General features: G+C 33.8%; 2 protein-coding genes across 2 annotated transcripts; one reads left to right on the top strand and one right to left on the bottom strand.

Annotated features, from left to right (window-relative positions):
• Positions 1-200: 200 nt before the first annotated feature.
• Positions 201-3,460, bottom strand: LOC142640450 (sedoheptulose-1,7-bisphosphatase, chloroplastic). Its single transcript, XM_075814551.1, has 8 exons — positions 3,085-3,460; positions 2,787-2,906; positions 2,489-2,674; positions 1,887-1,968; positions 1,566-1,787; positions 1,070-1,170; positions 896-967; positions 201-758 (listed from the first exon to the last, which is right to left on the bottom strand). The coding sequence occupies exons 1-8, from the start codon at positions 3,196-3,198 to the stop codon at positions 477-479; spliced, it is 1,179 nt and encodes a 392-aa protein (XP_075670666.1). The 5' UTR covers positions 3,199-3,460; the 3' UTR covers positions 201-476.
• Positions 3,461-15,436: 11,976 nt separating this feature from the next.
• On the top strand, positions 15,437-21,169 carry LOC142641408 (uncharacterized). Its single transcript, XM_075815841.1, has 11 exons — positions 15,437-15,578; positions 16,494-16,798; positions 16,945-17,088; positions 17,544-17,759; positions 17,854-18,036; positions 18,435-18,656; positions 18,982-19,098; positions 19,186-19,329; positions 19,678-19,779; positions 20,132-20,200; positions 20,581-21,169. Exons 2-11 carry the CDS (start codon positions 16,586-16,588, stop codon positions 20,833-20,835), a joined length of 1,665 nt encoding a protein of 554 aa, XP_075671956.1. The 5' UTR covers positions 15,437-15,578; positions 16,494-16,585; the 3' UTR covers positions 20,836-21,169.
• The last annotated feature ends 814 nt before the right edge of the window (positions 21,170-21,983 follow it).

Here is a 21,983-nt window from a genome sequence, read left to right as displayed (position 1 = left end):
GTAATTGAACAGTTCATTTAATTAGAAACAGTCAAAGAGTCTAAGAAGTGCCATCTGTAAAGGAACGTGACAGCTGCTTGATGTTGGCATTACAGTATTTCACTTTGAAATTTCAAACAGATTGCTATCTCAGCCCTGGCATGGACCAATGCCTTTCACAGATATTTATTACAGAAATTTGTTTCCTTAAGACCTTTATCTTTGTCTATTATAGATAAACCTGTTTGTCATTGAAGATGATTGCAAGGAGGTACACTTATTTACAGTACAACATTTCACTAGTCAGTACTGGTCTTTGAACCTAATTTTTACTTCAAAAGCACAATTTGAAGAAAATACATGTTTAGTAAATGAGCAATAATTTTCTGCTGACTTATTGTGTTCTCACAAGGATACAACCTTCTATTCACCATCATACCAACATTTCTATGAAAGAGCTTAAATTTTGTTCCAAAAAAATATATATATTATTTCAATTAGGCAGCAGCTCCAACAGGCACCCCAGCCTCAAGCCTGGAGGATCCATACAGTGTTTTCTCAAATCGGATAATCTCATTCTTGGATCCATAAGCAACTTGAGTTCTTTCATCTAGATTATTGATTACCTTGTCTAGTATAGACTGTTTGCCATCACTGCTGTAACCTCCAGCTTTCTCAATCAAGAGTCCCAAAGGAGCTACCTCAAATAATAGTCTTAGCTTGGCTTTGGAAGTTGGGGAGGTCACATTAGTGAAGATACCTTTTTCTTTTACAATAATCTGCAGAGAGAGAAATAATGGAGAAATTTAGAGTGCTTGAACACATTTATCATATGTCTCACTGCGGGCAATTCGAATTGAGAGTCACTTAAAACATTCAAACATGGCAACGGGATGTATGAAAGCAAAGGGCACACCTGGTTAACATCTGGCACCATTCCTCCAGTGTATCTCAATGTGTATTTCTCATTTACATAATAGTTGATCAGCTGTTGGGTGATAAAACAAAAAGCTATTTAGTCTTCTACCATAAGACGATTCCCAAAATATATATGTATAATATAATTGTAAAGTTAAGTGATTAATAAGACCTTGTTGTAGTCAGGGTTGTCAAAAGTGGCTCTCAAATTTCCAGGAGAGAATAGCTTTCCTTCATTAATTTCTGTCGTGTCCTTGACATGTTGCCATTTACCTGAAGAGAGGGAGAAAGAGGGAAGAGGTGATACTTTCATCTGAATGGAAACCATTTCATTGCTTGTAAGGAGAGAACCCTTTAAAATCATTTAAAAGAACATAGTTTATAGATAGACAAAGTTTTCTTTAAAATTAATTATGGAGAAATCTTCTCCAACACATTGCGTGACAATTTAAATGATCATCCATGTGTGCTTTTAATTACATGACCTATTTGATGACCACGTGACTTACTTAGATGACTTAATGAGTCATGAGATTAAAATGCACATGGATAATCATTTTAATGGATTGGAGGAACTTTTCGCCGCCATCATAAAAAGGGTGAAAAAGAAAAAAGCAAGACTTCTTCCATTAAAGCCTTTAAATTTTATCATATTGTTGAAAGAAAACCTTCATCAAGCAGAAGGAACTCATGGGTGCCAGGGATATCTTTAAGAGCTAGAACATATGTAGTCCGGGGACCATAAATTCCCATGGCTGCAGCAACTTGATCTCTTCCTGTCACCCCAGTTAACTTATCTCCCGGCCACACCCCAAAGATGGTGCCTACTGTGAAATTTGTGTCCACAATACTGGAGCCATCTAGTGGATCAAAAGCAACACTGAATCCTCCTGTTCATATTGTGAAACATCATAAGTTATATTTTCATATATTTTGTTAATTTCTAATATCAATATTTAAATTTTGCACTAGAGTTAAGAATCGTAGACCTTCAACCGGGCCTCCCATGTCTTGGAGTTCAGGAACTTCTTCAGAACAAGCATATTTGCAGAAGTGTGAGTAATTCAAGGCCTAAAAATTACAAGTGAGAGATATAAGTTTTATAGATGCTCAAGAAATTCAGTTTTAATTCAGGAATCAGAAGTGAACTAGAGGGAAAACGACTTCTAGTTGACCATAAATGTATAATGTATTGTGCAATTTTCAGATTATGTCACAGTTTAGTTGCATCAAAGAGACTTCACAGTAGGATTGCTCATAAACAAATAGGTAGTTGGAAAAGTTAAAGATGTTACATTTTTTTGCTTTAAATAAAAGCTTCATTCAAAAAAGCATGTACAGGGCTCTAAGCCTACATCTTAACTATAATTTTATTCCCTACATCAGAGATAACCATATAAACCACCTTAAATGTCATCTTTAGGTTTGATGGAATTGGGTTTTGAGAAACATAGTTTGTTCTATATTATACCAATTTTGACACCTTCAAGCTGCCATTCCTCATAAAAGTTTTTATTGACACAAACGAAACAGGATTAAAGTAACAAAAAGGACAAGTTAAAAAAAATTAATTGGGGAAATTATGTCTAACCTCAAAAAGAAGCTTGTCGGCAAGCATATCCACAGCAAGCTGCTCATCTCCAAAGGAATTCACACATGCTGTTCCTCCACAAGAAGCTGTCTTCACTTTGAAAGAAATGGTCCTTATTGCCTCTCCCATACAAGTCATCAACCTGATTAGTCCCTTATCTGGGGTTGCCTTTTTAAGGAACTCTTCCTACAAGCACAAAATCATTCAAATCATATTTATCTATGCTCCCTAAGCTCCCTTCTCCATAACTAGATTTTAACTAGTTTCATGTAATAAAAACTAGTTTCCATGTACTCACCAAGCTGTCACCAATTTCACATCTTGTTACAAGTGAAGAGTTCTTTGCCTTTGAAACTTTTAGAGATGATTTTGGTACCACTCGCAATGATTCCCCAAATAGTGTGCTCGATTTCAAACTCTGTCATGCATATCACACACCCTTTCACAGAGTTGCTAGAATATATGTTCACTAAAATAGTACCATATGTCTGTCATATTAAACGTGCAACTATATCTCATTCAAAACAAAGTATAACATAGAATGGCTTACATGATTTCATGCATATATGTAGTATTAGAACTCAAATTTTCCATACCCTTGAGCTGAAAGATGGAGAAATGGATGGTGGAGATACTAGACCAGTCGAATGCTGAGAAGTAACACTAGGCAAGAGTGCACCACGCGTGTAACATGCCATGCCAGTCTCCATGCTTACAAAACTAGAAAGTGCAAAATGTGTTTCAAACTATAACAAAGTTAATACGTGAAAGAGCTATGCTTCCTTGAGAGCCACTTGCTTGTAGTATATTTTTCAGTCTGCTATTGCATTGTCTTTGGGCATGGAAACTAGGAATGGTGTGTGACAGTTTGAGATAGAAGATAAGCGGTTAATTGCGTGCCGCCATGTGGCAGATATATGCTGAATAGATAGCTGATATGGTGGTATGGGGTAAGGTTAATTAGCATCGCTCAGATTTATGTGGCTCAGCTCTGGTCCTTTAAAAGAGATATGGTAGTGAGCCCACTTTTTGTAACCTTGTGCCTAATAGCGTGTATTCAGTCCTGCATACGTGTTGCCATTTTTAGTTTTTTACTTGCGGATGGAACTTTTTTTTTTTTTTTTTTTCTAAAAATTATACAGGTGTGCTTTTGCCTTTTAGTCATATGATTCCACCCGTTTAATGAATCATGTGACCAGGGGCTGACCTAAGATTTCAAGTTAGGGGCAAAGTATAAGAATAAACAAAATTCAAAATAGGAATTCATATAGTATAACTATCAATCAAGATCAATACATAAAATCATTGTTTCTTAATACATTAAGATGCATTCATTTACCAATAAAAATAAAATAATACAAAATAATATTGTTTCCTAAAAGCGTTAACTGTTGCAAAAAATAATATTTTCACAAGCCAAAACTTACTTTTGCTACTTTAATATAGCATTTAAAATGTCTCGTACAATAGTGTTTTGGTATTTGGGTGTTCTAAATATTAAATATTTACCATTTAGAACACTTAATACTAGTATTTTAATACTGGACTGACTGAGATTTTTTATTTTTTATCTTAAAATTTTGTTTTTGTTAAGTTTTTGAATTGGATAGTTACTAGTTGGGCTAGACTAATTAAAAGAGAGGGAGTAAGTTTTTGGAAAAATGAGTTACAACTCTAGAAATAAAATATGTATATATATAATAATAATAATTAAAAGATTTTTTTTTTTCTCTTTGGGCTAGAGGGGCCCAATTTTTTTTTCTTTTTTTTCTTTGGGCCAGGGGGCCGGGCCCCCTTGGCCGCCCCTGTGGGTCCATCCCTGCATGACTTGTTCAAATATGATTAATACTAGTTTTATATGTTGCTACTTTTTCTTCTCTCTTTTTGATGAACAGGCCAATATTTGTAGTTCTCTGTGTTATTTGTTGCTACCTAATAGGTTGAAGGAGATCCAAATTAATTCGGAGAAAAATTTCGTCTAAATAATATATATATACAGCAATTTAAAATATCACATTTTTTAAGGAGTTATACTCTTGCATAATAAGCTGATAAAAATAATCCTGAGAAACTGACCAACATTTTCCATTCGGTGTGTGCAGGGCTGATGTCGCCCCAAACATAAATAATGCCTGGAAATTGCTTTTCAATGTATTTCTTTTTCGTTTTCCAGGGCAGTTGTATCATGCATGCATTACAAAATATAGTATAACGACTTTTTTTTTTCTTTTTTTTTTTTAAAAACATTTACATGAAAAGCCAAAACCATAATAAAGAAGCAGTTATTTGTTGTACACCCATCTTATTTTTGGAGCCATCCTCCGCGTGCAATGAGATTAGCATAGTAAAAATATTAGCATAAAAGAGATTGAAGTAAGCTATAACTAAAAAAAAAATTAGTATAAAAGAAATTGAAATAAACTATAATCAACTCTCTTGTAAGTTGTAATGAACTCTTGTGACCTTCCTCCGATTCAATGCGAGTTCAAAATTATAATTAACGTAGGCTCCTAAATATTGAAGTTATATAGGAGTAACTGAATAAGGAATTTGGGATAAAAAAAAATTAGATGGGAAATGAAAACACACGTGTGAATCAAAGTTAATAGTAATTTTCCCATAAGAGAAGGGAGCACATGGGTTGTGCTGAAACTGAAAACTGAAAACTGAAAATACTGTAGTAAAATAATTTTTAAATATGTGAATAATGCCGTGAGACCCATTTTTAATGAAAAAGTTACTGAAAAGTGAATTTTGTGGGTCCATGAACAGTATAAAATGCACTGTTCACGATTGAATTGGTCTACTATTGCGGCTACTGTTCATGCACAGTGCATAAACAGTAGCCTCTGCATCTTGAAACGCGTGCCCAGAAAAAAAAAAAAAAAAAAAAAAAAAACAACAACGCAGCAAAGGAAACGCAACGCGAATAATCCGTATCCAAACGCCCTCATAGTTTAAGGCCTAAAACAATAATTTTAACCTTTAAGTGAGGGCTTTTATATTTAAATATTAATTATATTGATTTATTTAATATTAACCAAATCAAGCTTAATTTAATAAATATGTAACTTGATGACTAAACAATTATGAGGGTAGTTCACCATCTTTAATTTGTTGTCCAGCTTCTATCTGTCTATTAGATGCATCGTTTGTGAATAAATTGATGAATGAAATTATTTATAGAATTTTTCCAGTTGCTAAATGTTAATTCCTAACAGTTTTTAGATGTTAGATTCCTAAGTTTTTCTTTTGTTTAGTTAGAAGGCAGAGGACCGAAGCGAAGAGAATGGAAATATGGAATCATTTTCTTTTGTTTGATTAGAAGGAAAGAGGAAAGAGGAAAGAGAAAAGAAATGTGGAGAAAATTTGTTTCTTGGGGCTTACAAGTTACGCCTACCAATTTTTTCTTTTTTTACTTTCCCTCCAAATCTCTAAAATTACTCTTATTATGCCTTTCAATAGTTCTGATTTTTTGTGTGAAATTACTTTAATATCCTCATAATTAATTATTAATTTATAATTTACAATGATAATATAGTAAAATAATTTTTATATATTTTATTCCTTCTCTCCTTTCTCTTCCCTTATTCATCCAAACACACATAAAAGAAGTATTTATTTTCCCTTTCTTTTTCCTTTTACCTCCCTTACTCTTTTCTCTTCTCTTCCCTCCCCTTCCATCTAACCAAACCTAGCCTAATATTTTTATAATAGTTCAAATAACATGTTGTAATAAATGCATAAATAAAAATAATATGTTGAGGTGAGATCATGTGAAGTGTTGTTGCAGCCTAAATGACTTCCAACTTAACACCCATAAGTTGAAGAAGAACTTCATGTCCCTAACATGGTTTTTATTCTTTTAACTAACCATTTTTGTAAATACACATTGCAAGTTAAAACATCGTTATAACCACTTTTATAAATGACATTTCATTCTTTTCATATCTTCTCCACTCAAGCAGTCAAGCCACTCAAACCCAACGAAAGGGGAGAGATGGTGATCAAACCTCACCAATCGCATAGGGTGGTCATATCAATTGTCACCTAGACCATTTGTAGGCCTCCTCTTTGTGATAGCCACGCATCAATTTCATCCTCATCCCTTTAGTGGGGACGATGTTTACATGTATAGTTGATATTCCACCAATAAAGAGCATGGAGGGAACCAAGAATTTTTTGGCTATAAGGGTAGAGAAAGTGTATCTTTCTCATGTTTGGAATGAGAGGTCTTGGAAAAAAAAAAGTATTCAATGCTATTATTTATTTTATTATATTCTCATTACACTTATTTTTTTTTCCTTTAAATATCATTCAATTTCTCTTAAACTATTTAATAAGGTTGATTGAAATTTTAATAAATATCCAAATTTGCACCCAAAAAAAATCAAATTAAACTAGAAATGATTCATTTGTTGGCTATAATTTATTAAAAAAATAAATTATTTTCTTCTTTCCCTTGTAAAAATTTGCCTATACTAATCAAAAGCTAAACTTCTAACAAGAAAACTAGAATTAAAATGACTCCAATTGGGTGGATTTCAAGCGGGTGCAGGATACTACCTCTTAACTGCTTCAAAAGAGAGATATGATGAAAAAACTCTTAATTTACTAAGGGTCCTAATACACACACAGATAATCACTCAATCTTGGGAGACTTGACTAAAATGTTCTTATGCTAATATTGAGATCATTGAAAAACTTAAATCCAAGAAATGTAGGAGGACGTATACTTGAAAGAGCCAAACAAAATTGCTCCTGACAAGCCCCGCATTTTTTACAGTCTTGTAATTTAATATCTTAATAAAATATTAATTTAATAAGATACAACTTAGGAAAAAAAAAAAAAAAAGTGAGTTGCGTGGTGTGGGTGCCTGATGACCGATGATGAAGTTGAAAAGTTGCAATACTGGAGTGGGGATACCATGGCCCGAGAAGGAAAGTTGCCCGAGGAGAGGAAGGGATGAGTCAAAGGACTTTGAGGCGCTCCAGGTGGGAAGAAGGGTTTGAAGAGAGAGAGATAGAATCAATGATAATAAGGGAAGTTTCCATTTTGGAGTAACCTATTGCCTTCGCATTAAATGGTGGGTAACAGCTTTATCAGCTGCATTGATGAGGAAGTGACATGAACAGTGTAAGTCACAGCTAAACAGCCTACTTTTACTACCTTCTTCAAACATATAAAAGGACAAGTGTTAGAAGGAAAGATGGCTGATGAAAGGATAAAAGGTCCAGATGTGAAGAAAATGGGGAGGATATAAGAGAAAGAGGGTTTTCAGAAAGAGGCATCAAAAAACACAAGTATCAAGAAATAGAAAAGAAATAAGAAGAACACTATTTTTGTATAACTTTATCTTCCTCAGGCCAGCTTGTATGGAGATATTAGCTCATGTATTCAATAAAATCAACCATTTCTTCCTTATTTTCATCATCGGGCAAAGCCCCCTCTTGTTGTTTGTTTTCCTCTCTTATTAATTTATTGTTTTGGGCTGAAGTTGAATTGTACAACTCACTGTTCTAAGTGGGGCTTGAACCGCCAGTTCATCTGGTCCTTACATGTGGTATTTAAGTTTAGAATATTTTGACGATACACTTTTAGTTTTATTTAAATTAAACAATTATTAAATGTGATTCCTTAATTTGAGGGAATATGTGATAAAAAAATAATATAAATTAATTTTCTAATTAGTTGTTCTTAAAATATTGATAATAGGCTTTTAGAATATTTTGACAATACACTTTTAGTTTTATTTAAATTAAATAGTTATTAAATGTGATTCCTTAATTTGAGGAAATATGTGATAAAAAATAATATAAATTAATTTACTAATTAATTGTTCGTAAAATATTGATAATAGACTTTTAGTTGTTGTAGAAGTCAAAAAGGTTGTTTTTTTATAGAAAGAAATCTTGAGTTGTTGTCTAGGATTTAGTTTAGAATTTTTTATAATAGACTTTTAATTTGAATAATTTTAAATTTGTTGAAGTTTAAATGATCATTCTTATCTAAATTAAACAATTTCTAAATACTATCCATTAATTTGAGAAATTATATTATAACAAATAATATAAAATTAATTTATTAATTAGTTGTTCTTAAAATATTGACAATTGACTTTTAGTTAGAGTAGAAGTCAAATACGTGAGTTTTGTTTTTTATAGAAAGAAAATGTGAGTTTTTTTTTTTTTTTTTTAAGAAATAAAGCGTGGGTTGTTATTTGGAATTAAAGTTTAGAATTTTTTTATAACAAAGTTTTAGTTTGAATAGAATTTAAGTTTGTTGAAATTTAAATGATAAAATTTTATCTTGAATTAAATTGTTGTTATATACTATCCCTTAATTTGAGGAAATATATCCTTACAAATCATATAAAATTAATTTACTAATTAGTGAAAGTAACCACTTGGTGCAAGGAGATGGCAATTTTGCCCTGTCCCACTTAATCCACCCCTCTCCTCTTCGCCTTGCGTGAGTTTTCTCCACCCTGCAAAGGTAGTGGGGCGAGGATGAGGCAAGTTTTTAGCCCTGCAACATAGGGCACGGCGGGGATGGGTTTAGATATTTTAGACCCACCTCGCCCCATCCCCGCCCTGCTCCATGTTGATAAGGGTTAAATTGTAAATCTTTCATACCCTAAAACCATAATATTTAAACAAACATATCGTCATCTTATTTTATTCTACCCAATATGGCTCTCTGCCTTTTTTTTTTTTTTTCTCTAACAAGGTTGGAAATAAAGTACCAATTTTAACATTTTCTTTTGTCTTTGTTAGAAATAAATTTATATACTATTGAATTGTTGATTTTGTATTATAAGATTTTTATTTTTGTTGTGATATTATCTTGTTAAATACTTTGATAATATTATTCAATTTTTACTAAAAATTAGTTTGATTTGATGGGATAAATTTATTTGTAATTTCAAGTATATTTTTATAACAAAACAAGTTTTATTAAAAAAAAACATTGTAATAGTTGTGGACAAATTAACAAAAAATAGAGTTTTACGGGATGGGGCAGGGATGGGGTAAGAAAATTTTCCCTGTCATGCGGGGCGAGGCGAGGATGGAACAAGACAAAACCATGTAAGACGGGGGCGAAGACCTCATCCTTCAGACCTGCCACACCTCATTGCCATCCCTAGGTGCAACCACGGCTTAAGCTTATAATCTCAGCCACTTGGTGCGCCACGGCTTTTACAAACCTCAATGCCTTCTAAACTCTAATTGTATAGATATATAACTGAGGAAAGCATAGGTAGATTAATTAATACTTGTGGATGTTCTTTCAAAAATTTATGTTATGATTCGAAATTGAGATCAACCATGACCAGGAGGGAGAAATAGTAAAGAAACCTTTAAATACTACATCATGTTACCCCAAAAACCAAATAGTGTCTTAGTATGATAATAAAGAACATGTCATAGATTTGAAACTCTTTATTGAAAAAAAAAGGAAAAAAATCAACTTTTCATATTAAACTCAATGAGAATTCTAAAGATTTTTTTTTCAATAAAAAAAAATTTCAAAATCAAAATCAAATCAAAAGCTATGAAGATATGACAACGTGGGCTCTCTTATTTTCAGGGCCATGTTGGCCCAAGCCTATTTGTCATAATTTCATGAAACACTGCTAAACCCAACCCAATTGGCAATAAAGAGGGAAATAAATCAAAATCCAAAAACCCTCAATACCTTCTAAACTCTAAATGTGCAGATATATAACTAAGGAAAGCATAGATAGATTAATTAATACTTGTGGATGTTCTTTAAAAAATCTACTGTACGATTTGAAATCGAGATCAACCATGACGAGGAGGGAGAAAATAGTAAAGAAACCTCTAAAGACTACATCATGTTACCACAAAAACCAAATAGTGTCTTTATGATGATAAAAAGCATGCCATAAATTTGTAATTCTTTATTGAAGAAAAAAAAAAGAAGAAGAAAAAATCAACTTTTCATATAAAACTCAATGAGAATTCTAAAGACTTTTTTCTCAATAATATGAAAATTCAAAATCAAAATCAAAACCTATGAAGATAGGTCAACGTGGGCTCTCTTCTTTTCAAGGCCATGTTGGCCCAAGCCTATTTTTTATAATTTCATGAAATATCGCTAAACCCAACCCGATTGGTAGTAAATAAAGAGGGAAATAAATCAAAATCCAAAAACCCTCAATACCTTTTAAACTCTAATTTTATGGATATATAACTAAGTAAATAGGTAGATTAATTAATACTTGCGGATGTTCTTTCAAAAATCTATGATACGATTGGAAATTGAGATCAACCATGACAAGGATGGAGAAGATAGTGAAGAAACCCTTAAAGACTACATCATATTACCGCAAAAACCAAATAGTGTCTTAGTATGATGATAAAGAGCATGCCATAGATTTGAAACTCTTTATTGAAAAAAGAAAAGAAAAAAGTCAACTTTTCATATAAAACTCAATAAGAGTTCTAAAGAGTTTTTTCTCAATTAAAAAATAAAAAACTAATCTCATCACACGTGCTTTACGCGTGCAATGAAGCTTTTTTTTTTTTTTTAGTTTAGTGTCATAATTTAGGGTCCAAACAATAGAATTTTTAAAGAGAGTGAGAAACTCAGTCAAGTGCAATTCTAGACTAAGCCCAAGTTTAAGGCCGAAGGGTCCAAAGTAACAAATAGGAGTGATTTAAACAGCAATTAAGGAAAATGACCTCCTCAGGCAAGTCCGATGATCAATGTGTATAAATATAGTACAAGTTCTAAAAAGTTATAACACCAAGACCCAAAATAGCACAGTGAGTACACTCCATGGAAAATAATAATAAAAGGGTTGAGCTCACCACAAAAAATGAGGGAGGGTAGGCCCAAGTCCATTAAAAAGATTTTAAGCCCAAGACCCATGAAGGGATAGGCCTTAGGGTCCATCAAACGAAGGGAAGAAAGGAAAAAAACCCAGCCTGTCAAGATCAGAAAATAAAAAATGACCTCCTCAGGCAAGTCCGATGATCAATGTGTATAAATATAGTACAAGTTCTAAAAAGTTATAATACCAAGGCCCAAAATAGCACAGTGAGTACACTCCATGGAAAATAATAATAAAAGGGTTGAGCTCACCACAAAAAATGAGGGAGGGTAGGCCCAAGTCCATTAAAAAGATTTTAAGCCTAAGACCCATGAAGGGATAGGCCTTAGGGCCCATCAAACGAAGGGAAGAAAGGAAAAAAGCCCAGCCTGTCAAGATTAGAAAATCAAAAAGGAGTCCAGTAGTAAGAACTAGGCTGGGATACTTAGAGGCTGCCAGGGGCTCGGGATCCTCGGGACGTGCAACATAGCTAGGAATGAGATTTAGACAGCTCAAAAAGAGTGCCAAGAAACACAAGGAACAAAGAACAAAAAAGTCCTTCTCAATCACCCGATGATGCAGAAAGGAACTAGAAGGATTGGAGAGCAACAATTCATGAATAAAGGGTTGGTACCTCGGGGAACCCAGGAAGAAGAACCATGAAAGGAAGTAGCTGGGAGAACTTTCAACCTGACAGGGATGGAATCGGCTCACTTGGGAAAAATGACAAAAGGAAAAAAAATCAAAAAACTGAGTTTGAAAATGTGAGATTTAGAAGCCTTAAAGAAAGAGAGATGGGAGGTTAGCTCCCTAAGGATACCTCAGAATGGAAAGTCAACAAGAGGCTTTTGGGGGAAAAAACATCAAAAGAAGAAAACTATAAGAAATAAGGAAGGGACCAGCCACCAAAGCTGCTAGCACAACACGGGCTCTGGTACCCAGGAGAGAAAGGAAGGGAACCAGTGGTACCCCAGAGCCCTATAATGACGCTATAAAAGGAGGAAGCAGCCAGTAGTAAAAGGACATTCAGCAATAGTGAATCAGAATAGAATCATTGAGAAAACTCTCAAAGAAAGTAGTAAAAGAAAGAGAAATATTGCCCGGTGTTCCATAACAGCCACTATAGAACACACTTGGATTCAAAGGAATTCAAACTTTGCAAGTCTTGGAGGCTTAAAGGGCCATCTAAGTCTGTAATTTTTTAGCTTATTTAGAACTTGTAACATGTCTTAGTGAGCACATTGTAAAGTAATGAAATATCTTACATCATTTTAAGGATCCCCAATATCTATTTGTGTCTTTTTCTTTATTGCATTGCTCCTTTAACTGTTTTCTTGTTGTTCCATATATATATATATATATATATATATATATATATATATATATATATATATATATATATATATATATTCCTTGTTTGCTAGTATGTATGTATTATAGGATTCTTGCTCTATGCACCACTTGATTTGTAATCAGCCCATTTAGCTGTGGTGAACCAAGCCCAGTCCCCTGAAACAACAACTACGAGGCCCAAGCCCAGTCCCCTGAAACAACAACTACGAGGCCCAGGGTCCTTGCTTTTACTTGGGTCTGGACGCTGTCCAAAAAAGGACCTTCACAAACCTTTAATGAATACATTATGTTACTGCAAAAACAAAATAGTGTTTTAGTATGATAATAAAGAGCATGCCATAGATTTGAAACTCTTTATTGAAAAAAAGAAAAAAAAGACAACTTTTCATATAAAACTCAATGAGAATTCTAAAGAGTTTTTTCTCAATAAAAAAATTAGTTTCATCACATGTGCTTCGCGTGTGTAGTGAGGCTTTTTTTTTGGTTTAATGTCATAATTTTTCTTTCATATCAATTTGAGGTTTACAAATTTTTTTCATTAATATTCATGCATTCAAAACTACTAGTATGACTAAAAGTTTCATGAGAGTCACTCCAAAAAATGAACACCGATATAGCATTGAAATCATACGATTGGAAATTGAGATCAACCATAACAAGGATGGAGAAGATAGTTAAGAAACCTTTAGCCTTCATCTGGGAGTTCATAGGGGAATGGAATTGAGTGGATTTAAGTAAGAGAAAAAAATGGAAATGAATGGAATGAAATTAAGTAACCTTGATTGGATGTTTTAAAATAAATGAATGAAAATGAATGGAATGTAAGTAATCTTGTTTGGGAGTAACATGGAGAGAATGAAATAGAATCATTTTATGACAATATTACTGTGGGGGGTAAAAAGATCTTAATAGGGATATGGGCCGTTGGGCCTTGCTAAGGAAGGCCGACCTGCTCTTGGGTTTAGGGCTTGTTGGTACTTTAGGTCGGCTCATGCGCCGAGGATCCGAGGATCCAGCCGAGGATGTTTTTTCTCTCGGACTGACACCAGAGAACCCGGGACTTCATGATACAGGTTAGGGAATTGCACGGTCAAGACCAATGGTTAAAGGGGGTGAACCCTTAAATGTCCTAGAAGCACCGATATTGGGAAAGTGTCAAAAGTCAAGGCTGCTACCTCCACATTAAAGACCCTGCACCTACCACCCTGGCCGCATTAATGGGGAGGTGACACTTGAACAGTGGAAGGGAAACTTCTAGTTACTGTTCAAAGGCACTAAGAAAAGAAATATCTAGGCTAAGGGAGGAGTTGGGGTAACACGTGTATAAAGTACTAAAAAGAAGAGTATTTAAGGGGGAATCTGGAACAGAAATGAAGATGGACTTTTTGTAACCTAAAAAGAAAAGGACAAAGAGAGAGATATAATATAAGAACAGCTCTCGGCTTAAGTCCGAGGAGGCCTATTTACATTACTCCTTGTTGTTTTCAATTACTTGCAATCTTTAGTTTTTCATTTAATCCTCACAAACTTCTAATCTGGGTTTTAAGCCCACACTCTACAAATTATTATTGTTTAAGGCTCATTGGGCCTGAGCCCATAACTGTTCTTGGGTCCAGGTGCAATTGTGCACTTACAATTACTGTTAGACCCCTATTTTAAAATAAAGAATTGAATATATAAGGGTATTTTGGGAGTTTTAGTAAAAAATTCATTAAATCTAATTTCATTCATTTCCATTCCTCCCAATTTCAGGGGGAATGAAAATTTGACGTTTTAAGGGAATAGAGAGGAATGAGAATTTCCTCCTACCCGTTCCATTCCCTCCCACTTAAACTCCCAAACAAGGGAATGGACTTTCCATTCCCTCCATTAAAACTCTCAAACAAGGGAAGGGAATAATATTCTCAAATTATTCTTTTCATTCCTTTCCATTTTATTCCATTCAATTCCATTCCCTCCTCCCAAACGAGGCCTTAAAGATTACATTATGTTACAGCAAAAACCAAATAGTGTCTTAGTATGATGATAAAAAGCATGCCATATAGATTTGAATCTCTTTATTGAAAAAAGAAAAAGAAAAAGAAAAAAGTCAAATTTTCATATAAAACTCAATGAGATTCTAAAGAGTTTTTTCTCAATAAAACTAGTCTTATCACACACACGCTTCACGCCTGCAATTAGGTTTTTTTTTTTTTTTTGGTTTATTGTCATAATTTTTCTTTCATATCAATTTGAGGTTTACAAATTTGTTCATTAATATTTATGTATTTAGAACTACTAACATGACTAAAAGTGTCATGAGAGTCACTCCAAAAAATGAACACCGATATAGCATTGAAATCATACAATTGGAAATTGAGATCAACCATGACAAGAATGAAGAAGATGGTAAAAAAAATCTTTAAAGACTATCATATTACTGTAAAAAACAAATAATGTCTTAGTATGATGATAAAGAGCATTTCATAGATTTAAAACTTTTTATTGAAAAAAATAGGAAAAAAAAAAACGTTTCATATAAAACTCAATCAGAATTCTAAAGAGCTTTTTCTCAATAAAAAGAAAAACAAAATCTCTTCTTTTCAGGGCCACTGGCCCAAGCCTATTTTTCATGAAACACCGCTAAACCCAACCCATTGAGCTAGTTTGAGTTCTTGCCTTCTTGGGTAAGTGGCCTTCCAACCAAATTAGGGTTAAACGTTCACTACTAACGCTCCCAACAATTACAAAGCCCACAGAATCAGAAAGAAAAAGCAAAAGACCGCGAAGAAAGTGAAATACCTTCAACTCTGTACTCAGTGTGCCCATAGAATCCCTTCCCCAGAGAGAGAGAGAGAGAGAGAGAGAGAGACTTGTTGGCGCCGCCGTGCCCACCGACGGAGACGACGCCTGTGCCGGTGAGTTTTGTTTGTTTTTTTGTATGTTCACTGTTAGAGTAATTTCATCATATAAGAAGTTTCTGCTTTAAAGAATTGAGATATGAGCTCAGGCGTAATCAGCTGGAGTAATTAATTTATGTGATTTGTTAATTTCTTTGGGTTTAAAAACAGTAGTTGGGGTTTCTGATCCAAACAATCTAATCATGGTTTAGATAGTTAAAATGGTCCATTTCACAATTTTCACTTTTAGCTGGGACTAAGTTTCTGATGGAAATTTGACCCCACAAAAAAAAAAAAAAAAACTGTTTGTGACAGAGAACAAAAATGGATTTTTGAGAAGCAAAACTAGTAGTTCAAAGGGGCTGAGTTGCATTTTGTTGCTTAGCTGTGCTCCTAAGTTCTGTAGCTTTATGGGTTTAATACTTGAATTGCATTGTTTATTTGGGTCATTATCTATGTTTGTGGTGTTAGAACTTGGAACTTGTAACTTTTTTGAACTTTGAAATTTGTCTAAGTTTGTGGTGGTTTGAGAAGCAAAACTAGTAGTTTCGAAGGGGCTGAGTGGCATTTTGTTGCATAGCTGTGCTCCTAAGTTCTGTAGCTTTATGGGTTTAATACTTGAATTGCATTGTTTGCTTGGGACATTATCTATGCTTGTGGTGTTAGAACTTGGAACTTGTAACTTTTTTGAACTTTGAAATTTGAGTATGTTTGTGGTGGTAGAACTTGGAACATGTAACTTTGAACTTTGATATTTCATATTTGTCATTTGTTCATGTGTTTGTAATTTGGTACTTAGTTGTTAATTGTTATTTCCTTTTATAAGTAATTTGTGTCAAAATTTACTCTCTCTTTTTTTTTTCCAATGATTGTTTAGTATATATTATGAATTATGATTACTGGGTTTTTTTTTTCCTTCATATTTTTTAATAGAAAGTAGAATCTTACGATTCTCGATTGGCTCCACGGCACCCTCTCACCGTTCCTGTGTAGAATCTCAATCCTAACAACCATCTGTGTCTGCAATGGAATTTGGAGCAGCTTCTTCTAGGGTTCTCAACAGCAATAACTTCATGTGCCTCATTCCCAATCCAAAAAAATTTCAATCGCAGAGTGACCTCCCAAGCTCAAATCTTCGTCTTCCTTCAAATGCTTCGTTTCAAATTTCCTCCTCAATTTCTCGCAGAGATTGCACTTTTAAAGCCACTCTTAAAGACACCAATACCTCCACGCCCACGGTTCATCTCTCTCTCTCTCTCTCTCCCCCTTATTTTTTAAAATTAATTCTTTCGATTTTATTTAATTTGATAATTACATAATTAGTGACTAAATCTTATTTATTTCTTCTTATGTTTGGGGTTTTTGGTTGAACTTGATGTTTCAGGTGAAGAAGATGTCTGGGAATGAATTTGAGCTTTCAAGTTTAACAGCTTTGTCACCATTGGATGGTCGTTATTGGAGTAAAGTTAAGGACTTGGCTCCTTATATGAGCGAATACGGCTTAATCTATTACCGGGTTTTTGTCGAGGTGCTTTTCTAATATAAAACGCTCATGGATACCATCATATCATATTATTGGTTATCAAAATCTATTTGAATATTCTTTTTTTTTTTCAAATATCAAGAGATTATTTGTGTCACCAATGGGGGGAAAGACAAGTCTTTTGGGAAATGATGTACCAGTTTGATGGAAATTTGGGTTGATATATATATTGATAAGTAGAAAGTTTTTTTGAAAATGAGAAATATTCGTGTTCAAGACTATGAACGCAAAGTATTTAAAGAATTACAAGCAATCATATAGAAGACCTACAGTTTTATTCCTTGTCACAAAGTTAATAAATATATAATCTTTAAAGTTTGGTTTGTTAATATCTATGTACAAATCTCATAGTCTGCCAATCATCTTCATTATTATTAGTTTGTTTTTTGTGAGATTCTTTTACATTAAAGTTTGTCCCTAATTTAGATACTGTCTATCAGATTAAATGGTTGCTAAAGCTTTCACAAATTCCTCAAGTCACAGAGGTTCCAAGCTTTAGCGAAGAAGCTCAGTCATATTTGCAAGGAGTAATTGATGACTTTAGCATGAATGATGCTTTGGAAATTAAAAATATTGAGAGAGTGACAAACCATGATGTAAAGGCAGTGGAATACTTCTTGAAACAGAAATGCCAATCGCATCCAGAGATTGCTGAGGTTGGGACTCACTTCTTTCTAATGAAATCATTGGTGTTTATAGGTTTCATCTTGATGTTTTAGGATCACCTGACCATACTCTTTCTCACTGCAGGTGCTTGAATTTTTCCATTTTGCTTGCACATCTGAAGACATCAACAATCTTGCCCATGCATTGATGCTGAAAGAAGCAATGAACACTGCCATATTTCCTGTCATGGATGAATTGATTAAGGCAATATGTAACACGGCGAAGGATCATGCTCACATTCCAATGCTTTCTCGCACTCATGGGCAGGTTATATGTTATATCTTGCATAATCTGTTATTTATGCATTATCATGTTATTAGTCACTGAAAGGCTGCAATATTGGCCCATGTCCTTACCTATCAAAAATAAAATATTGGCCCATGTCCTTATGTTTGAAACTAGAATTTTTTTGTAAATGTATCTCATAGTATTATCATTTCTCAAAATCATTCAAAGACTTTGACTCTTGTTGTATGGGAGATGGTGATTGAAATTTTGTTTGAAAACCATGCTGTGATAGAGTCACCATCTTGGTTGATTACTTGATTTATCAATTAGCTTGATTGTGTATCTATGTTCAATTCTTTTGATTTTTGATCATTTTTTCCTATTATGCTCTGATATTCTTAGATAGATTGATCACATATTTTCTTTATCTACCTTAGCCGGCTTCACCTACAACTTTGGGGAAGGAAATGGCAGTTTTTGCTGTCAGGTTAAGCAGAGAAAGGAGAGATATGTCTCAGGTTGAGTTAATGGGCAAGCTTGCTGGTGCAGTTGGAAATTACAATGCACATCTTGTTGCGTATCCTGATGTTAAGTGGCCACAAATTGCTGAAGATTTTGTAAAATCACTTGGATTGAGTTTTAATCCCTATGTCACTCAGGTATGCTTCTTGGGCTTGTTTATTCTTCTTAGTAAAAAACTTATAAGTGGGTTTAATTCTATTCAAATTTTACATTCTCAGGTAATTTAATCCATTCATGAATAAAAATTGCTAAGTAGAAGAATTATTGTTGCTTTTTAATGCCTTCAATAAACATGTTCAGTAATTGGCTCATGTACTATGTCAACATTAATCCTAAAATATGAAAATTTATACTTTATAAAGAATGAAATAAGCCTGTATTGATTCATAAGGATGCATATAATCATGAAAGGTTTAATAGTGCAATGATTTTTCTTATTGAATTACTCCATCTTTTTTGCAGATAGAAACCCATGACTATATGGCAAAACTTTTTCATTCAATTATCCAGTTCAACAATATATTGATCGACTTTGATAGGGATTTATGGGGCTACATATCTTTGGGTTACTTTAAGCAGGTCAGCATCTGATATAAATGACAATATTGAATATGTAGTTCTCCTTTATACAAGAAAGTGATTGATGAAGTTGGAAATTTTGATCAGACAACTAAGGCTGGTGAGATTGGGTCTTCAACCATGCCTCACAAAGTGAATCCGATTGATTTTGAAAATAGTGAAGGTAATCTTGGTGTGGCTAATGGAGGTCTATCTCATCTAAGCATTAAGTTGCCTATTTCACGTTGGCAGGTAAGATATACTCCATTTCCATGTAATTTTCCTTTCTTCCATGCACCAGTGTCCCTGCTCTAAGTTGTTGCTCTGAGTCCCTAAGGTACTTTAAATCCAAAAGTAACATTAAGTGGCTGCGTGTTTGAAGCTGCCAAAGTTATAACACATGTATTATTGTTTGTTCTAAAAACGGAATTTGCTCACTAATTTCATGGATTAGTGCTGTTGACATAAACTGAGCCTTCAGGAGCAATTTTTAGCTAGCCATTTCAATTTATTTTACCCTTGTATGGATTTTAAGTTATGGAAATCTAGTTATAGGGTGGCCTTAGTAATAGGTTTCTTGTTTTTCTGTTGTATTTACAGCGTGACTTGACTGATTCAACTGTTCTAAGGAACATGGGTGTAGGATTAGGGCATTCAATTCTTGCTTACAAAAGCACGCTACAGGGGATAACAAAGCTTCAGGTATGCAATATAATTCAGAACTATGCTTCATGTTTTCTGGAAGGTGCACAATCATCTATACATAGTGCAGGGGTTATCAAGTAATAGATGAATGTTCTTCTATGACACATACATATTATGAAAACATTATTGTCATGCATTAATTGTTTTGATGTATGACATGTACATATTATTTAACTCAATAGCTGTCAACTTCATATCACCTGTCACCTGAGTAGCAATCTCTCACTGATGTTCTTCAGTTTTCCAGTGCTATAATTGTTTCGAAGTGGTGGGGAAAATAGCATTGCTTCTTCTATGTTGTGCATTTCACTCTTTTTATTTTTCTTGTGGAATCTGTTTTGAACTCTAGGTCAATGAAGCTCGCCTGAGTGAAGACTTGAACCAGTCATGGGAGGTGCTTGCTGAACCAATACAGACTGTATGTATCTCCATTGTGTGTGTGTGTTTTTCCATGTATACAACTTTTCCATTTCTGAGGATTTGAGGTTTAGTTACTGCCTACATCACCCATATTAGTTAATATTCAGTAAAACAAGCATTTGCTAATATGTACCAGGAGCATGAGTGCTTTTTTGATGTTCCGTGGCATTTGGTCTTTCATTTGTGTTATACCATCTGATTGGAGTGCCTTCGTTATGGCATTTAAATGAGTATATAAAATTTGGTGGCATTGAGTTTCCTCTCAAGATAGAAGATATCTTTATTAGATAATATGTTTAGCTTAATGCATTAGCTCTTCTCTAACCTAGAGCTGATGTCCTCATCATTCTCTCACTACTGTTCTTTTCTTGATTATAGGTTATGCGAAGATATGGGGTTCCTGAGCCATATGAGAAGCTTAAGGAGCTAACAAGAGGAAGAGCAGTTACTAAAGAAAGTATTACACAGTTTATTGAAGGGTTAGAATTACCTAAAGAAGCAAAGTCCAATCTGTTGAAGTTGACACCACATACCTACGTGGGAGCGGCAGTTGAATTGGCCAGGACTGTAGATGTAGCCGTCAATTTGGTGAATGGGACGAAGGTCTTTGAAACTCAAAGTGTGAAGAGTTGAACATGATATTTGTTAGTGAAACTGCTTACTAGGTATTGTTGCACCACTGGATCCAACTTCAGTGCCTGTCTAATCATCAATAATCAGGTAAAACTGATCAATGGTCAGGTAAAAATTGATTTGCTGGGAATGTTAATTTTGCTGGAAAGAGGGAAAAAGGACAATTTTCTACTGGTTAAAGTATGTAAATTGTAACTGAAAATGATTGTATGTCGTGTTTTCGAGTGAGCAATTGAGGGCTCAAAATTTTGTAGACAATTTTGATGCAAATATAACCATCTTAAATAATCATGCTGATGATATATAATTTCTTCCTCTTTCATTTTGCTTGAAACGTCTCTTGCTGAAATGGGCCAAGGATTTGACTGTTAAATACGGAGTTACCAGGAATGTGTCAAAATCAAGACTCTGCTTCTGAGTCATGACTATAGAATTGGGTGTGTGGAGTGAATAACCCTAAGATCTATATTTGGGTCAGAAGACATAGAGGTCACGTAAGGTAAAAAAGGCCAGTTTCTGGCTGAAAGAATCACACAAAAAGAGTACTTTTTTTTCTTCTTTTTTTTGAGTAAAAAGAGTTTTTTTTTTTTTTTTTTTTTTTTTTTTTTTTTTTTTTTTTTTTTTTTCCTATTAACTACTACTAGCACCCACCAATTGGACTGCATTAATTCCTCACTGTATGTTTCTGAGAGTATTATTTTATGATGTGTTTATTACATTTTCATCAATTATTAATGACCTATAACTATGTCTATCTACCTCAAAATAAAAACTCTCTTGCAATTACTGAGGTAGGAGTGTAGGACATGAAAGTCGTTAAGATGATCACTTAAAAATTTCAATAATACTCAAATAAACCATGGAATCTTTTTTAGTACTATAAAATGTCTGACAAAATGAAAGCTACAATAACTGGAGACAGGTTCGTCTTCATCATAGCACATGATGTTTTCTATAGACCATGTCTTGCCGACAAAAATGTAATAGATCAGTACATTCTACTACCACAATTATAGAATTTGATCTCTCAAATCTCGCAACTTAATAAATAAATTTAGCTTCGGTTGGTTTGACTTTTTTTGTTTTATTTTATTTTTTTATAAATGTGTAAGAATATTTTGCTTTTCTTTGTTTCTGCTAATCACTTT

The sequence above is a fragment of the Castanea sativa genome, chromosome 6, assembly GCF_040712315.1.
Source record: "Castanea sativa cultivar Marrone di Chiusa Pesio chromosome 6, ASM4071231v1".
NCBI classification, from domain to species: Eukaryota; Viridiplantae; Streptophyta; class Magnoliopsida; order Fagales; family Fagaceae; genus Castanea; species Castanea sativa.
This window is presented reverse-complemented; position numbering and strand designations above follow the sequence as displayed.